At 39.7% G+C, this 18,038-nt stretch overlaps 1 protein-coding gene and 1 non-coding gene across 2 annotated transcripts in view; one reads left to right on the forward strand and one right to left on the reverse strand.

The window, feature by feature from the left end:
• LOC145446297 (uncharacterized) overlaps positions 1-11,599 on the reverse strand; it is a 13,166-nt gene extending 1,567 nt beyond the window's left edge. The window contains exons 1-3 of the mRNA XM_080324552.1: positions 11,291-11,599; positions 4,290-4,376; positions 4,060-4,119 (exon numbers count right to left, since the gene is read on the reverse strand). Of these exons, the coding sequence (XP_080180678.1) occupies positions 4,060-4,119; positions 4,290-4,376; positions 11,291-11,354 (211 nt within the window). The 5' untranslated portion in view covers positions 11,355-11,599. The remainder of the gene's footprint in view (positions 1-4,059; positions 4,120-4,289; positions 4,377-11,290) is intronic.
• Positions 11,600-14,830: 3,231 nt separating this feature from the next.
• Trnas-uga (transfer RNA serine (anticodon UGA)) lies at positions 14,831-14,912 on the forward strand. Its single transcript has one exon. It is a non-coding gene; the product is annotated as a tRNA-Ser (tRNA).
• Positions 14,913-18,038: the final 3,126 nt, after the last annotated feature.

Here is an 18,038-nt window from a genome sequence, read left to right on the forward strand (position 1 = left end):
GAGTCGTACAAGGAATAAATAAATTCAACAAGCCATTCGTGGTACAGAACTTCAGAATTGAACGAATCAGTATCTGAATATTGATAATATGTCACTCAAAGCGTTTGCAACGACTCTCGGCAGTAGCGAATGACAGTAAAAAGGTGAATGCTATTCGTAATGTCGTAGATAGTAAGTCTGTGTGACGTGATAATAACAAAACGAATAATTCTTCGGCATGTTCCACGGCAAAATAGAAAAAACGCGATGCTCATTCAACTCAATGATCGCGTCATTCATAAACATCTATAGAAAATACCCATGACATTGCCAATAGAGTTTTTCACTATTTTCCTTACTCATCCTGACGACGTCTGAAGCAATGCCTCAATTGAACTTCAGACCGCGCGGTGGTTTGTACCATGGCTCTTGTGTCTGCTAGTTTTTTGTTATTATTACGTCCCATAAACATATTATTTCCTACTTGGCGGGTTTTATCCACCGTATTACTGACGTTCGCTACTGATCATAGTCTTAGCCTGACGTTAATATATTTTGAGATCCGGATAGGACGCTTTTAACAGGTTGCAAAAGTTACTATAGCGGACAAGTGAATCGTCGATTTTTATATTTATAGAGCTGATTTCGTTAGTTTGAATGAGAAAAAAAAGTATTTTATCGACTTGAATCCCGAAATAACCGCTTTTATTTTAGCGGCATTGACTAAAATAAAAAATAGGTATTTTTCAACTCGACCCGCGAAATACTCTTAGTCCGAGAGATCGGCCCAACATTACCCGTAAATCATGGTCTTTTTTTGGCATTTTAGGCACAAAAGAAGGCCAAGTTGCTAAAAAGGAAGACATTTGGGTGAATGGAGGACATTTCTTGAAAAAGTATGACAAATCCTCCTAGAGGACGTATGGTAACCATATCATAGTTAGTTAAAAGGCTGTTAGTGAATATATTGCCAACGTGAAGCTATTCTTCAGTGTAATACCTGATGCATTGATATCATAATACATCATTATCCCTTCACCCTCAAGCAATGTAACTACGACAATTACTAGACTGTAAAATCAATGCTACTGAGACCACTGGTAGACATGATGCGCGCTTTAATTACATTGACTGTACTTATAGTACCAACTATGTATTAACTACGTTACCCCCCTCAAGAAAATACTCAATATATATTTTTCGGAATTTTTATCAACACTTTCGATTGAGTTTGAAGGAGATATCATTTTAATCGCTCTCTGCATTATCCGCAAGCTTACCTTTCATCTCGAATATCATATGCACACTTCTCGGTAGAATGATAATTAGTGCGACTGCTTTTTGACATGTCAAAATTTTGTCAAAATTGATACTTTAGGACGAAAAATTGTCCCAATTGTTCAAAAAGTTAATATTTTTTGCAACCTGCATTTCGTTTGTATCGTAGATGTTTGCACTGTCGATGAACCATATACTATATATAGGCGATGCATGAACTTATCATTCGACACTTTACAGCTTGTAGCCTATTATATAGGCCTACCGGGGTGGACGGCCCATTGTCTGCTCAATTTGAATCGTAAACGGTCATATGAACTAAATAGGTTGACATGGTATTATGTTCAACGTACCGCAATATCTAAACTGAGGCAAGACTCGTGGGCATTGGTTCTTATATCAAGAAGCGCACGATGAAAAAGTGTAATGTATACTACATTGTCAGAATAGAGCAACAAGGTGTGTAACCAGCATTGTACGCACAACTTGAGTGTTGACAGCCAACAACTGCTGCTGTTGAACGCTCTTTCTCCATTATAGGCCAGCTACTTAGCATGGACAGACACTGTCTACGCGAGAATGTAGGAAAGTATCTTTCGTTGTACTATAACGAGTCTTCATTATTTTAAACACGAGACATGATGTAACTACTGCCATTAGTTATAGGTCCAGATTTCGTCAAAATGAAGTTTTTTTCAGGCCAAACTACTTCTTCGAGACATACAGTCCAACCAAAAATGAAGAATAGTAGTCCGATTCTAACATTATGTGGAAAAACACCTAATTTACATCACTGTTAGGATGACTCGAGTCATCTTTTTCGTATGATTTGACTCGAGTCACTTTGCTAAAATGACTTGACTTGACTTGATTCGGCGTATAGAAAATGTCAATTGACTCGTGACTCGAAGCAAAATTCACGAGTCAATTTCAAGTCATCAAGTAATCGGTGTCGATAAAAATCATTGTATGCTTGCATATGATCGGATTGCTCGCGATACGCTCGTGTAACCCGTGAGAGCAACTAATCATTCAATGATCGTGCGTTTCACTGTGCCTCCATCGTTCTTTCACATATAAATTGACCGAGAACGAAGTGATCGAAGCGATGTCTAAACAAGTATAGTTAAGTAATTTAATAGCAAAATGTATATTTCTGTTTTCTGTTCTCCATAACCAAACCTCTTGTTTTATTGAAATTGAATTCGAATATAGTTTATATAGTCATCAACCGTTAGCGCAGGCTCGAATTGCATCATATCAATCTGTAAATGGGTAATGTATTGCATCTTATCAAATCGTTTCTCTATTTTCTATTTAAGCTGGCAACTATAAACTGAGCCCATGCAATTACTTACGTAGTTAAGCAGTTCTACGTATATGTGAGCGATAAAGCGCCTTATTGCGTGTATATTTAACCGTATATTCGTACATTGGTTCAGAATCAATGACCACTCAATCTGTATTTCAGACAGCTAGTAAAATGCAATGACGTAATCATGCCTCATACTTCGAAAAGGGAACTTGACTTGAATTGTGACTTGACTCGTGTCTTGACTCGACTTGACTCGAGTCACCTCCAAAAATCGAGTGACTTGACTTCACTCGAGTCACCTTCGAAAATCGATTGACTTGACATGACTCGAGTCAAAATGTGCAATGACTAGAAATGACTCGTGACTCGAAGGTTGTGACTTGATCCCAACACTGATTTACATACATGAGATCAAAATTTGGTCGAAATATGTCAAAACTTTGATTTTTTAGGTCAAATTCTTTGGTTTTTCACATCAAAATGAAATTGCCCTAATGCGTTCATTGACTACTCCCACTTCTACTTGAACATTCATTACCAAGACTATCCAATTTTCGAACGCCAGATCGTATCATCTATACCGGGGGTTCCCAACGTGGGCGATATCGCCCCCAGGGGGCTATTTGGCGGCCTAGGGGGGCGAAAATGGGGAAGGGGGCGATAGGGGGGCGAAAATGGACAAAGGGGGCGACATGGGGCGAAAATAGCGAAGGCGCGATAGGGGGGCGATGACGCGTTAAAACGGCTATATTGGAGTCAAGTCGGAGAAATGAGCTTTTTTTTCTAGTCAACCCACGTAAATTTAGTTGCAAAAGTGGAGAATTGGACAACGAGCCGAAAAGTTGACCTTCTTTTGAGTCAACCCGTTGATGATTAAAGATTATATACCGATTTTTCGGTTCACAAAATTTTGGGGCGATTGACGGCGTTGAGCTTGAAAAGGGGGCGATGAGTCGAAAAAGGTTGGGAACCACTGATCTATACAATAGTATATACGGTTTGGAGACGTTCGGATCACTTTTATGTCTGAGATAAGCCATAAGGCTTCCATGAAATCACCTCTGTATTCTAGCGACTGGTCATATATGCTCTCAATCATATTACCAATTTTGGTATCATTCATCAGTTTGCCTAGTTTAATCGCGATGATAAGTATAGGCCTTGCAATATCGAAAGTAGCCATTTTCAGTCTAGCTGAAAGTTCCAGACTCCTACACCAAAACTACTCACTTCGATTATTTCCAGCCCTCATTTCCTAATATTAACACTTGCCTCTTTAAGACTGAGTAATTGAATGATGTTATAGCGTAATATTCATAATATTCATCAATATTCATAAAGATATATTTATGAAATTTCCGCCTTCAAAAAGTTCGCCCACTTCTTGGTTAAAGTTGGTGATGAGACTATATGCCTTGGGATTAGGGCTATGTTGGATTGGCACGGGTCGGGGTTAGGATTACAGGATTAAGTCTCATATCACTTACGCGACGATTGAGCATGTTGCCGTGACGTGCCACCCATTTCTTCATTTCGTTGTCCAACATCTGCATTTACAAATATGTGGTATTTATCAAGTCAAAAAATCACCATTCGGAGGTTCCTAGCAGCAAGTTGCACGAATTTAAGAAACTAGTATGATACAAAACACAATATTCGTCCTTCAGACAGATTAACACAGGGCTCGCGCCATGCCGCGATATCATTTTCTACATACCCGAGGACGATACGCTTTTGCCAGGACAGTCATATAATAGCGGACGCATTTCCAACGAGTTATGCGAATGGGATAAATGCTGGTGGCCTGTTATGAATGAAATTAAAAACATGCTTTAGTAAATAATTGTACCCAGCAGTGGTACTATGTAAGGCTGAGGAGATTAACCGAGTACTTGTCGAGAGATTAGTTGGGGATAGGCGTTCAGTCGAATGATTGAGTACCGGTTTTCATTGCGTCGTACACAGTGATTACAGGAGAGGACCTGTCAGTTCAATTGTATACCTCAATCATGGAGAACAGAATCACCCTATCAGTTACAACAGCTCTTTTCCACCTTTTTGAGCTTCATTCGCACTTTCTGAAATTTCAATCGCACCAGCCAGCCGGAATTTATTATACAAAAAGAAAATGAAAAAAGTTATCACTTTAGCATTCGAAGGCCTTCTTGGAGGTATATAGCTTCATTATTTTACATTCAGCGTATCGTATTATTGATCAATCAAGTACTAAAATCACGGCAGTAGAAAAATCACAGATATCGCACTCCTTTTGTTCTCAAGGTGTTCGTCGCTTTTTTCGGGGTATCGTGCAGTGACTGCCTTCGAAGCTTAAAGGGCGAACCCAAGAACAATATTCACTCGCAACAATATCACTTTTCCTCCAAATCGACATGTTACGTCATCGCGATGTGAATGTCTTCGCATTTAGAACGCAGAAAAGAGTAAAACTGCACATGAATCGTAGCATCAATATTGCGACTAGCACCGTTGGTTTATTTTTTGACAACATTGGAAAATATGCTTCATCGTACTAAGGTATGTTAGCCATATGGTGAGCGTTAAAAACAGGAATGCATGGCTATGTAAACCCAGACAATCCGAGTAATTGAGGGCGGTTATTTATGCATAGGCTTAGGCCTCAATCACTTCTTCTCTATGCAATACACCTGTGGTTCCCAACCTATGATACTCGTACCACTAGTGGTACGCGAAGGTCTTCCAGGTGGTACGCGAGCATTCTCTTTTTTTCGACCGAATGGAGTTATTACTAGGGCCATTTTTATATGACCTTAAAAAATCAATTATATGACTTTATTTTTTGGAAAATATGACTTTATATGACTTTATGCGAAAATCGTGTATTTTTACATGTAACCAACTCACTCATGGAACTGACGAGTAAAACATGAACAACATAACAGTAATACACATCCATTTTTATTTTAAAACACTTTTGTAGTACAGTTTCATGTAGTGTGGAATGTTGGAGTCTTTGAAGTTACGATTTGGACGTAAAAATGACTTTAGTAAGGAAGATGAGCGCTCTACAGACGCTGATGTTGGTTGACACTTTTGCAGTTTTGTATACAGCGCTGGTGAAATGTCTCGTCTTTGTAGCTCCATAATTTGTTTCACATCGTTTTTGTCCAATCGCTTCTTAATGTAATTTTTGAGTTCAAGCGGATCTTTTCCGAAATCGAGGGCATTAAGATCAGCATGAGCCTCTTTGATTGTGTACGCACAACTTTCCATTTTCAGTATCAAGTTTGAAATATTTTTGTAGTGGAGGCATATATCTGTTAACTGACTCGTCAACTTTGGATCGTTCACTGAATCTTTGGCGCTCTTTACAATAACTCCTTCAGCGTCGCGTGCGTTGACTATTTCTTTCACTTGTGGAAGTCTCTGAACTTCAAATGACGTCCCACTTCAGTGCACAGAAGTAAAACAGATTGTGTAGCAACACAATGCAATGTGTGACCTCATAATGCAATATGTTACCTCATAGGTCTGCGACTGTAATGTTATGTAGGCTAACCTTACAGTTTGCCTTCGTTCAATCAGAAATTGTCTTACTTTCTTAGTGCGTAATTGCTTCAATTGGCACTTTTTATTTAAAGTATACAACAATATGACTTTATAACTCAAATATGACCTAACCAGGGAAAATATGACTTTATATGACTTTATAACTTTCTTAATATACCCCATATGGATGCGGTTTTTGCGTTAAAATTGATTTTACGACTTACTGATGCATAGAAAAAAATATGACTTTAATGACTTTAAATGGCCCTAGTTATTACTTTAGTTGGGGTTGATTTTGAGTTTTTTGAAGCCGCTCGTTGTCGTCGTGGTTAGGTACGTCGAAGAAACGTAACAGACTTGTTGCGCCCATGCATGACTTTCGACGCACTGTGAGCAAACGTATGCCACCATAGTGGCCTATGTGATGTGGACACAAGAAAATCTCACGGCTCAGTGAAATTGGTCCACGTCACACTTTCCATTTGGTCAAAGGCATTTTACGGCCATTTTTGACCGGCTTGCCGAGCGTTAAATTCGATAAAACGGGTATCAATGGAAAGCTGCTTCTGTACTGATTACGGAAATATAAATTCTATTCTGCTGGTAGTCCTGGAACCCGCGAAATCTGCTTCGAATTTTGCATTGTGATCAAGTCTTGACATTGTGACGCAACAATTTTGTTTGGCAAAACGATAATGAAGCGAAGAAGAAAGTGCGAGAGAGCATTGTTGCGTCACAATTCAAAATTCGATTACGATGCAAAATTCGAGGCTGGTTTTGGGAGGTTCTAGGCCAATGAGCAGAATAAAAGTTATATTTTCGTAATCAGTACAGCAGCAGCTTTCCATTGATACGGGTTTTATCGAATTTAGCGCTCGGCAAGCCGGTAAAAAAGGCCGTAAAGTTGCCTTTGACCAAATTGAAAGTGTGACGTAATCCAATTTACTGAGCCGTGAGATTTGCTTGTGTCCACCTCATATAGGACACTATGATGTCACGCCTCGACCAGCTAGTGGAAAATGAACAAATGTAGCCATCGCCAAATTGACTTTTGTTGTTTGTTGTTCTTTCATTATATAGTTCTTCTTGTGACTGGTGGTGAAAAAACAATACCATGGATCCCATCAATCCTGGCTGATATTGCCTTGTTTAATAGAATTTGTTATTACACCTCACATAGGTCTAATGCGTGATCATGATGTCATAAAGTCTCAATGTAGGTGGTGCGCGAGCACTGCATCAAACCTCGAAATGGTACGTGGGTGGAAAAAGGTTGGGAACCACTGCAATACACAAATCAAAATATCTTTCAAGAACAACGTGGGGTATCCTTTAGGTCAGGCATGGGAAAAGTGCGGCCCGCGAAAGGTTGCTTGGAATTCAAAAAAAAAGCTTGCTTTTTCAATGATTAAAACCATAGGCTTCATCAAATGAGCAGGAAATTCGATTACTTTGAATTACTTTGAAGCCTGTTTATTAATATGCCACGATTACACTGCCATACGTACCTGGCATGCGTAATCTAGATTCAAAATAAAGGCAATGTGGCAAAGTGTAAGTAGCAACTGAAGTCACAAGAAATCACTCTTTCCGTAGAGTTTAGTTCAAACCTTTCTTGTTGACATTGCCACATTACGCATTATACGGTATATGTGTTTCAATTTGTGACGTGATATGTTTCCAAATCCCTAATTCGTAAAACAACTCAATTAGCGCTCACGATTATTATATGACTCATCATATCTATCACCCATAAAGGATTAACGGGCATGCCAAAAAAGGATGCTGAAAATGGAAATTCAATGAAGGTTAACAATTTTGAGCACTAAATATTTGCACCCTCGATCCTGTCGTCGAGAATATGGATTATAATTAAAGTCGGCCTTATGTCAAAATCACGAAACATTCGGTCAGGGCAGGGCGAGGTTCAGAAAAACTGCAAGCTTCACTCAACATAAAGGCTATTTAACCTGCACCAGCACACCGATTAAGAAAATAAGCTTTGTACTATTGCATATACATTTCAGTGCAATGGTTATCGAGCTGAGAGATGTGAAAGCATCAGAAGGCTGGTGCGAAGGCAAAGTTTATTGAAAATATTTTTCGCGCTCCGCGCGATGTGACCCAGCTCATAGTTGTCGCTTTGTGTATGGTCCGACTTAGATTTTTCACAATTGTCTCATCAACAGCCCTAATCGTCCATGCCATCAGCTATCCGTTGAGATTGCTAGCATTCCGGTTACACTTATTAATATTTTGTGATATCATGATAAGGGTGCACGAAATTGTTCACTATCATAAAGGGAGGCGTGCCTAAAAAGTTTGAGAACCATTGTTTTAGAGTCCTAATAAAATAATGTGGATAGGGGGTTAAAGAAAGCTAAAAGGTATCGTGTTTAACATTGTTTCGAATCATGACAGCTAAAGGATATTTTTTTTTAATTAAACGTCACTTTCTCATTATCTAATATCAAAACATTCATTGAGCATCATTTATCAACAATAAAATTTAGAAGTACAATCAAAATGCGCTGGAGAATAGAGCTAATTTTTGTTCACTCGGCCCGTCAATGAATTTATTTTTCTCATTTGGCCTGCGGTGGGAAATAATTGCCCACCCCTGCTTTAGGTTGTCAAGCCCAACACTTACACCTTCTTTAATAAGTATTACTTAGATAATATTCATGATTGACACACAGTTATATCAGCCAGGGTTGCCAACTGCGGGATGGCTCTTAGGGCAATCGCTCAATATTGGTAAAATGGCTGAAATAAGGCTAAATTATCTTTATTAACGCAAATATCCTTCCTTATACATAAAGAAAAATAAGTCTCAACAGTTTAATTAGGCTTACATTGGGCTGCAGTAGAATTAAGCTTAAATTAGGCTGCAGAAAGAATATCGCAAGACATACGTCTTGGGGGTTTTGATTTTTATCTGCAGAGGGTACTCAAGTTAAATCGGCAGAATTGACCATATTACAAAGTTTGTAGTACAAACAAAGGCGGTACGTATACGATAGAGGCAAATTTTTTCTGTGGATCAGCAAGCTTAGTGGCATCACCAATTAATTATATAAAGGCCTATGCCTTAACGATCTAGACTCGACCTGAGATGATCAGCCCAAGAACAGGAAAGCGTGTCTAAGCCTAAATGATGTAGTTCGCATTACAAACAGGCTATTTCCATGTTCAGTGGATAAACTATGCCCAATGACTTAATAATTCGATGTAATGCAAGATAAAGATTCATCGGACGTAAGACACCAATGTGCCTACTGCAATTTTTAGCCGCCTTTGATACTTCGTTAGGTACACGAGTAAACAACACTTGTTATAGATCTAATGTGCCAATTGTTATACGTGAAGAAAGTCGAAAGTGCCAACGTCATTAACGCAAAATTCTGTTGCCGACCAGGGCACGTTATGGTATGGTATGGAACGAAATTTCGGTACGGAATATGGAGATGTGCATGTATGGTTTGGTATAGAAGTTCCCAAGTATTTTCCATACTTTCATAGTTTTGTGAAAACCATGACAATGATCCTACTTTCAATTTGTTAAATTGACTGCATAATAACGAAAATCGCTCACTGTCTATGTTCATGTATTAAATTGCGATTCATGACTGCCCCACACCGGTCGACATCTATTTGAAAACAAAAAATTTGCGCAACTTATTACAACTTGTATTTTGCTTATCGTAACGTCCACACCGTAAACTACCAAGGGAGTTTTAAAATCGTATATACTCTAAGAATATTGCTACCATTTTCATGAATATTTATATCAATTTGTTGAACTTGGAAATAATTTTCTACGCATAGGTCAGATGATCATCACGCATTATCTATTCGACATAACCATCATTGTAATTCAAAAATATGTAGCTTGTCTTGGAGCGACGTTACGATAAGCCGGCCTCCAACAGGCATTGTGACTTCGTGAAATCTGGGTATCTATGATAAAAGAATGGACACCATGCTGTTGGCTAATGTCACTAATATGTGATGAGTGTTTGACCCACGGATTGGCGGCGAAATCGGACATTTGATCGACCGTCACGAAATAATTGTAGCGAATTAAAGTTATATGCCAAGATATATTCGAATGCAGTGGTTTCCAAACCGATGGGGAATTTAGGGGTTTCTGATGAGGTTAAATAGACACACTTGACAAAAATTATTTATAATATTACCTCGTTTATTAAATGACTTTATGAAATGCCAATCGTATCTCTAACATTTCTCAGGTCATTTGCAATTCAGCAATTCATATTATCATTGCCTCTGATTAGCGAGAATCGACTAGACAGTGGTGCAGTGCGATACCACATATAGATCCACATTTCATGAGATTCTGTTGTGATTTCAAAATATTCCCGCGTGTCTACCGTCTATATCGCTGACGACACATGATACAAAGAAACTGGCGATATCATTGGTGCATCATGACTGTTTGAATGGATAATTTCATTCAAAATGATTTGAATTTAAACGAAATATAAACGCGTCGGAAGCGTTCCTCACTTGTGAACTAAAAAAAACACGGCTACTAACAAGTTTTTAGAATTGCGTCAAACCGACAAAAAGTTACGCACTGTATGTATGTGTATGTATATGTACTTAACATCGTATCAAGTTTATTTGAAATATTCCACGTCAGAAAAAGGGAGAAATATGGGCGATTTTCATTCGCACTCGTCCGTATTGTCATTAGCAGCATTCGCACCACGCTTGTCGTTCACCCTGAATTTTTTTCATTCGCACAAGTGCGAATCGTTGCACAGGTTGAAAAGCACTGAATTACAATATTTGATTCGAAGCGCAAGACACTATAGAAAACTCAATATAACTCTTTTCAACATACCAGATTGGTGATCTTTACCGTACCTAAAAGTTGTTTCAAGTTCAATAATTTCGCGTCGCGTTGTACTATGTCCGGGATGCGTGGTCCTCCACTCATGCCAATCCTTTCATGCGGCCCTAATGTTTTACTCCCCGTAATATTGCGACCGCCTTGAGTACTCAAATCGGCGTTAGTGAACCCTACTTCTTGGACCTGACGAATAAATTGCGATGGAGTGGAAACCACGTCTCGCAGTACGAGATTGAACGGAATCGATTATTCGTGAGAGGTGTATATCTGCTTGAAAAACATAAGATTTCGAAGTAGAAATTAACACTCACCGATTTCATCCCGGTGTATATTAGCAAGTCTTTTGTCGGTTTCATTTTTCCTCTTTGCCATCATGGGCCCCGGCTATCAATCAATTCGGCTTGCAAAGGTGAGGGATATTTCTGGTCAAGGTTGTGCAAACTTGGGCGACCGTCGAATAAGTTCCAGTCAGCACTGAAATTGGGCCCGCAAAACGGGTGTTCTATTTATCTAATAGTTTAACACACTCGAGATAGGCTCAAGTATGGGGATCAGGGAAAATAACGCTAAAATCACTAAGACATGGCATGCTTACTTAGTGCGTATATGGTATGGATAAACAGTAATCTACTCAATAACCTGAAACATTATTTTTGCTTTATTCACGATTTGCCTCAAGAGATATTGGAACTTAGAACTAATTTCGCCTCTGTGTGTCATATGTCTCCTTAGCGTTATTTTGAACTGTTTCACATATCAAAATGGTTTCACACCCCGCATTTAAACTATCAAAGGCAGCGCTAGTTCTACTAAAAGATATACACAATCCCTTCACGTCACCATTGCTAGGCTGTAACTTGCTACAAACCGATTAAAGCTTATTGTCGTCGGTCGGTATTGAATCCTAGGTCACAGACAGCACTGAGTCCATTGTGTTGATTGGCGTTGATTGAATGTCTGATTGGTGATTGATTGAAGATGGATATCGGGATTTCCGAGTGGGGTGGAACCTTGGGAAAATAATGTGTACAATTGACCCATAAATATGAAATTCTGGATTTGCGAATTGTTTGAAACATGACTTCGTTCAAATCAGGAGTGTCATAATAGCGATGCCATCAGAATAGCGAGTGGAAACCTGCCAGTGACCCAATACCGATGCATTTAAAATAGAAATGCATTGAAAGAAAGGAGCAGCATAACAATTAGGCATTCTTAATAGCGAGTGTTGAAACTTCACCTGATTTCCGCAATACGGTGCGTATATTGGATTCATAATATAAAGTCAAGTAAAGATACGTTTATTCTTAGGGATTCCGTCGACCTGTAACTCCAGGCATCCATTTCAATTTGTAACGATCTACGTTCCCCATTGTTACAATCGCTCGGCTCGTTGTACGTATACTATAGATAGGGAGATACGCTGAAGTTGAGTGTTCGATCCTTGTATGGTACAATTTTTTCTTTTCTTGTAGCACAGCATTTACCGCACAATTGTTTTATTAAGAACCGAATACTTTACTCCAAGACACCTTGTCCACAGTTCCCAGAACACGTTCGCTACTCCTATTTTCAACAAGTTTTAAGGGAAATATGAGACTTAACATCCCGACTCCAACTCCTGAAAAATCAAGATTAAAGTGGTAATTTATCTATGTACCATCCTCGCTTTTGTAACCAAAAAAATTCAGTCCGGGGAACTAAATTTTACAATTGCCTGCAGGTCACTTTTCAACGATGTTGGTAAATTGTCTCCACTCAAAATTATGGTAGGAATATTTTACTGGTATAAGAGGACGAGATTAACATAAGGATCATTATAAACTGTGACTTCTTAAACTCAGAATTGCTGGTAGCAGGTAGTACACTATGACGTTTACACTCAAGCGGCATGTCGAAAAATCCTACCGAGGCAATGTGGGGTCTGGCGTCTGTGTAATGTCAGCTGACATAGCTCACTGGTTTGAGCACTGGTCTAGTAAACCAGCGGCCGTGAGTTCTATCCTCATTCTACAATACACACAAGGGGAAACTTACTGTGTCCGGACTTATTAGCCCAGTGGTTCCCAACCTTTTTCATCTCGTGCCTCCCTTGGCCGAAATTTAAGCCAAAATTCCCCCCTTAGGATAAATCTGCCCGACGATTAAAAAAGGTCATTTTTACCGCGCAAACACCTGTTGACTGAGAGAATAAGACGGGCGGTACCAAGTGTTTGTTTCTAGCAGTGCTGATGTAATAACACTTTGTAGACCTCCAAAAACAATGGTCTTGCTCGCAATCAAACAAATTTTGGAACGCTTGACTCAACAGACCCCCACACTTCCATTTGTGTTTTCGGCTTACCATGCACCAATCGCTAATATAACTGTTGTGAAAGATCAGTATGCATAGATTTGCTGGTCTCGCGATTTTTTTTCAAGTTTGCGTATGCATTTGACCAATAATATTGGTACTTTCGTATATAGGAGGGTTGACCAGACTCGAGTCTGACTCGACTCTCCATTTTCTGACGACTCGACTTGACTCGAGTCATTTTCTCAAAATACGGAAACGACTCGACTTGACTTGGGTATTGAGTCGACTTGGACTCGAGTCATGCTCCAATATGACTCGAGGCACTAAGTCGGCCAAGACCGACATTTCATTGTAATTTCGAAGAACAGTACAGCGACCACCCTATTGGAATTTCGTCTATTGATCCTGGTACTTGACAATGCGACAAGAAACTGCTCAAAGTGAGGAAAATTAGTATATCATATAGCCAAATCATTCAATATCACCAAACAGTGTTGTCTGGGGTGTGACTTGGACTCGGACTCGAGTCATAATACCATGACTCGGACTCGACCCTCTGCTCTGTGACTTGAACTCAGACTTGACTCAATGGTGAATTGAAAATGACACGACTTGACTCGAGTCAAAACTATGAAAGTGAGATTGACTTGTGACTCGGAGCCTCGTGATTTAGTTACAGCCCTGATATATAACATACACGTAATTAGATTCCCTGCTGGAGCTCATTGAAATTTAGGACACCCATTACGTTTCGGCAACATTGCACCAAGTTTAATATGTCTTTTTTCGATCGGGTAGCTGTTTTTTGACTTGAATCGATGACGTTGGAATATTTTGTCACTGTCTGAAAATGTTGACTTGAAAGTATAAGGTAAATACTTTTTATAGAGGCCTTGTTATGATAGATTCGGCTCAACATTTGCTCGCTTAGGATATAGTTGATTGAGAGGCCGTCGCTGGCCTACAAAATTGTCTTGCGAACTGCAGCACGTCTGAACTAGTTTGAAAAAAGGGGGGGATTTGTATGTGAAAAAGATTTCAAATAGTATTTGAACATACTTTCATCAAACAAAAAACAGCCATGAGGAGCGTACGTTCGGATATAACTGGTTGACTACATGACAGTTCGGACATGAACAATTTGGAAAATCCGTTACAATTCTAAAGTGGAATTCCTCCCTAAAAATTGCAAAATTCCCCCCAAGGGGGGAATTCCTCCCCGGTTGGGAACCACTGTATTAGCCAGTTAATTATACTCAGTCAGTCATTACTCGCAACGATTGCTGCGAGATAGTGTAATGGTTATGCGTCCGGCTTCTCGAGCGGTAGGTCGTGGGTTCGATCCCCGGCCGGGTCATACCAAAGACTCGAAAAATGGTATCCGCAACTATCCTGCTAGGCGCTCAGCAATCACGGATAGCATGGAGGAGAAAAAAAACGGGGGCGCAGACTAGATGACCTCATGGGGCCGTATCGCAACTCCGTCGCCAAAGCATCTCGATGGTGCAGGCGAGAAAGAATATCATATCTCTCTCTCTCTCTCACTGGTGGCTTGGTTGTCGTGGCTGGGTGGCTAAGGCGACAGACTTGAAATCTGTTGGGCTATGCTCACGCAGGTTCGAGTCCTGCCGGCAACATGTTGTTAATTTTGCGTATTCTGTATTGGAATCGCGATGGTTCTATAAGATATATTTCAGCTGTTCAGTTATAGCCCTCATTCTCACATAACACATGGTCTTACATATGGCACCTTCATTTCCGAACAAAAACTTACACTACTTCGTAACGTTCAATTTCAGATCTTATAATGTGTGTTTTAATGTAAATTACACCATTTCCTCATTTCATAATCGTCAATCTTGGTCCACAGGCCGGCTTTGATCGCGCAACAACCGCTTACATGCGAATAGTTCTCCTGTTCCTAGTTCTGCAGTCTCTGTCCATGCGTACGCAATAACTATGCATCACACACCATTGTTCAGTGGCGCAGGCGCTGGTCTCGTGTAAATAAGCTAGCGTGAGCACAATCCTCACCGGCGACTCGACGTTGTTGTGGGCCCAAACAGGCGTATACATCTGCTGTATACGCGCCCCGTCGCTCTAAGTCTTGCCGACAACTTCCATTATTATTTGAAGTAGTGGAGGTTTCTGTTTATTTCTGTTTATTAGCAGTTCTTGACCGGAACGGATGCTATACCTATGCAGCCCTGTCATTCTGACGGCATCTGTTGTCACTACCTGAACATTGAACTTGTGGCCTCATGTCATTGATAAAACAAGCGACGTGTGATTGGACACAACGTATCCGCTTTCCGCTATCGATATTGACTTGAGAAGTTACTCAATCCTAGGGTATTTTAAAACCCGACACCGGGACATGCTGAAATACAAACCGAGGATGGTTATATAACACATAATTCAGCTGTTCAGTTACAGCCCTCACGCTCACACAACATATGGTCTTACAAAACTGTTTAGTCAATTTGCACACGAATATACCCTCTGAACAAAAATGGTGATCATGTATTAGACAATTGTTTGAAACATTGTTAAAAGTATTAAAACTGGTCTGTCAGTAAATGACCCATAGCAGTGGTGTCACGATAATTGGAAAAATATCTTGAATGTGTAAGAAAATGGCAGTTTTCACAAGCAATGTAGCAATCGATGAATCAGCACAATCTTGGTCCGCCTTTTCCAATGGAATGCGGCCCTGCTTCATCGTCCTCAAGATAGCATGAATCATGAATTGGTCTGCACACATCCTGCATTAGTGTTGGTGATTTGAAGAATAGGCTTATCATCTGCTGATTCATAGTCCGTGGGATAGCGGGAAATTTTCACATGCCAGTTTCCATCTAGGCATGCGATTATTGCCATCCCGTTTCTCAGAACGTGCTCAGGCAATCTTTCAAGGAGAACAACTGGATCCCAATTTATTTCGTTCGAAGATATATCCAGAAGAAATGGCTCTTCAAGGCTGGATAATTGCTCCATATGTATCCTATTGCTGATAGTATTTACAGCAGTTTAACTACGATTGACGATATCTTCTTGTCCTTGGTAAATATAATTTCATAGCCGTTGCTGCGTTGACATATGCAATCAACTAAATCAGATATTGCTCTCACATTTAGTTGGTCATCTAGTTTAGGCCTATTCCTAACCTGTTGTGAATATCTCATCTAATTGGATATGCCACCATGCAACACCAATACGAATTTCTATGCAATGTAGTCGTTTAGCTTATACTCCAACATCTCTGAAGTCGATTCGATATGCCTGAATTCTGATAGTGGGCAGCATACAAAAAACTTGGCTCGCCTATAGCTTTGCATTCTATAAAAATTAGCAAGCCGTACTGCATATTATCACGAAAGGGTTAAACTTACTAACAGACGCAATATTAGATATCCGAACACTCGTGTCAATATAATATCGCTCAAGGCCTAGCTAGTTCCTACCACGTTTCTAAAGTCACTTTAGCCGCTGCGCAAGCTTCGTCTGTGAGGATTCGCGAAAATCGCCTGTAATTATTACTGCTGATGGTAGATAGTTGGTTTGCATCGACGCTATGGTAGAACGTCAACTCCATGCCCGTGATGTAGGCCTAGTGTAGATTCTCAAACGCAAATCTGATGATTACACCACATTTATTTCGACGTATATTCGGTCCGCACTCTGTTGAGCTCAGTGGTAGTCAATATTAAGTGCCATTTTGATCGACTTTGTTGTAATTGAAACGAAGTATGCTATACCTGTACAAGGAAAAAGGTTGAAAGTCGTTTGCCCGCGACATTTAAATGGTCCTCTTCATAAACTATGTGAATCCTAATATTTTTAGAGCTCGTACCCCTTGAGCAATCATGAAATGTTCATCGTCCCCCTTATCCAGTATCGAACAGCAGTTTGCCAGGCCGCCTCAAACGCGCGTATTGGGTCGCTGTATAGGCGTCATAATTGAAAAGAAGGCTAGACAGAGATATGTAACTTATGTATTATTATTTTCTTAATAGGCCTCTATTATCTTATTGGTGCAGATGGTACTCAAATTGAAAACAAAGATTATGTTGAACCGAAATCTCGCTCTGTTCTAAAGAAAATAATATTTAAACGCCCCGACTTCGAATCCAGCTCCGAGTCTTAGCATTTTACGTAGAAATCTATTGACTTTAACTAGCGTTTATCCCAATACCAAGTCTTATGCACATTTTAGTTTTCTAGTGAAATTTGAGCTATGCCTGGATTTTGAAGGATTCGTAGTAGTATGATCAGGATACGATTGACTTCAAACTAATGTGTGTTTCCAGACTCCAAACGGTTGAATGAAATCTCTGTGCCTCAGCCTCTCGCACCGATTCATAGCCCGAACCAAAATCCAGCCCTATTATACTGGCGGGTGTCTTGATGAAAGTAATTTATGATTTCTAATGATTTGATAAATCTCTTAGAGCTGCGGACTTCGAGTAAAAGTGGAAGAGAGAGAGAGAGAAATATTTATTGATTCGTCCAACCGAAACGAAAATAACATTGGCGCATGAAATTATAACAAGATACTTAACGGTGTAGGACAGGGTGTAATCGATATGACTCTGGGTAGGGTCAACTAGTCTGATCACACCCTGCATTAACAGTGACAGATATTCTTTATAAATTTGGTTGCAGTTGGTTGGGATTATCTAATTCATCATAGCATAACATAAATAATAACAATAACAATAACATGGAAAAAAGGGTAAGACAAGTGGTGTTAGTATAGGGTT

Source organism: Botryllus schlosseri, chromosome 1, assembly GCF_051294905.1.
Source record: "Botryllus schlosseri isolate E-star chromosome 1, Bs_hap1, whole genome shotgun sequence".
Taxonomy (NCBI): domain Eukaryota; kingdom Metazoa; phylum Chordata; class Ascidiacea; order Stolidobranchia; family Styelidae; genus Botryllus; species Botryllus schlosseri.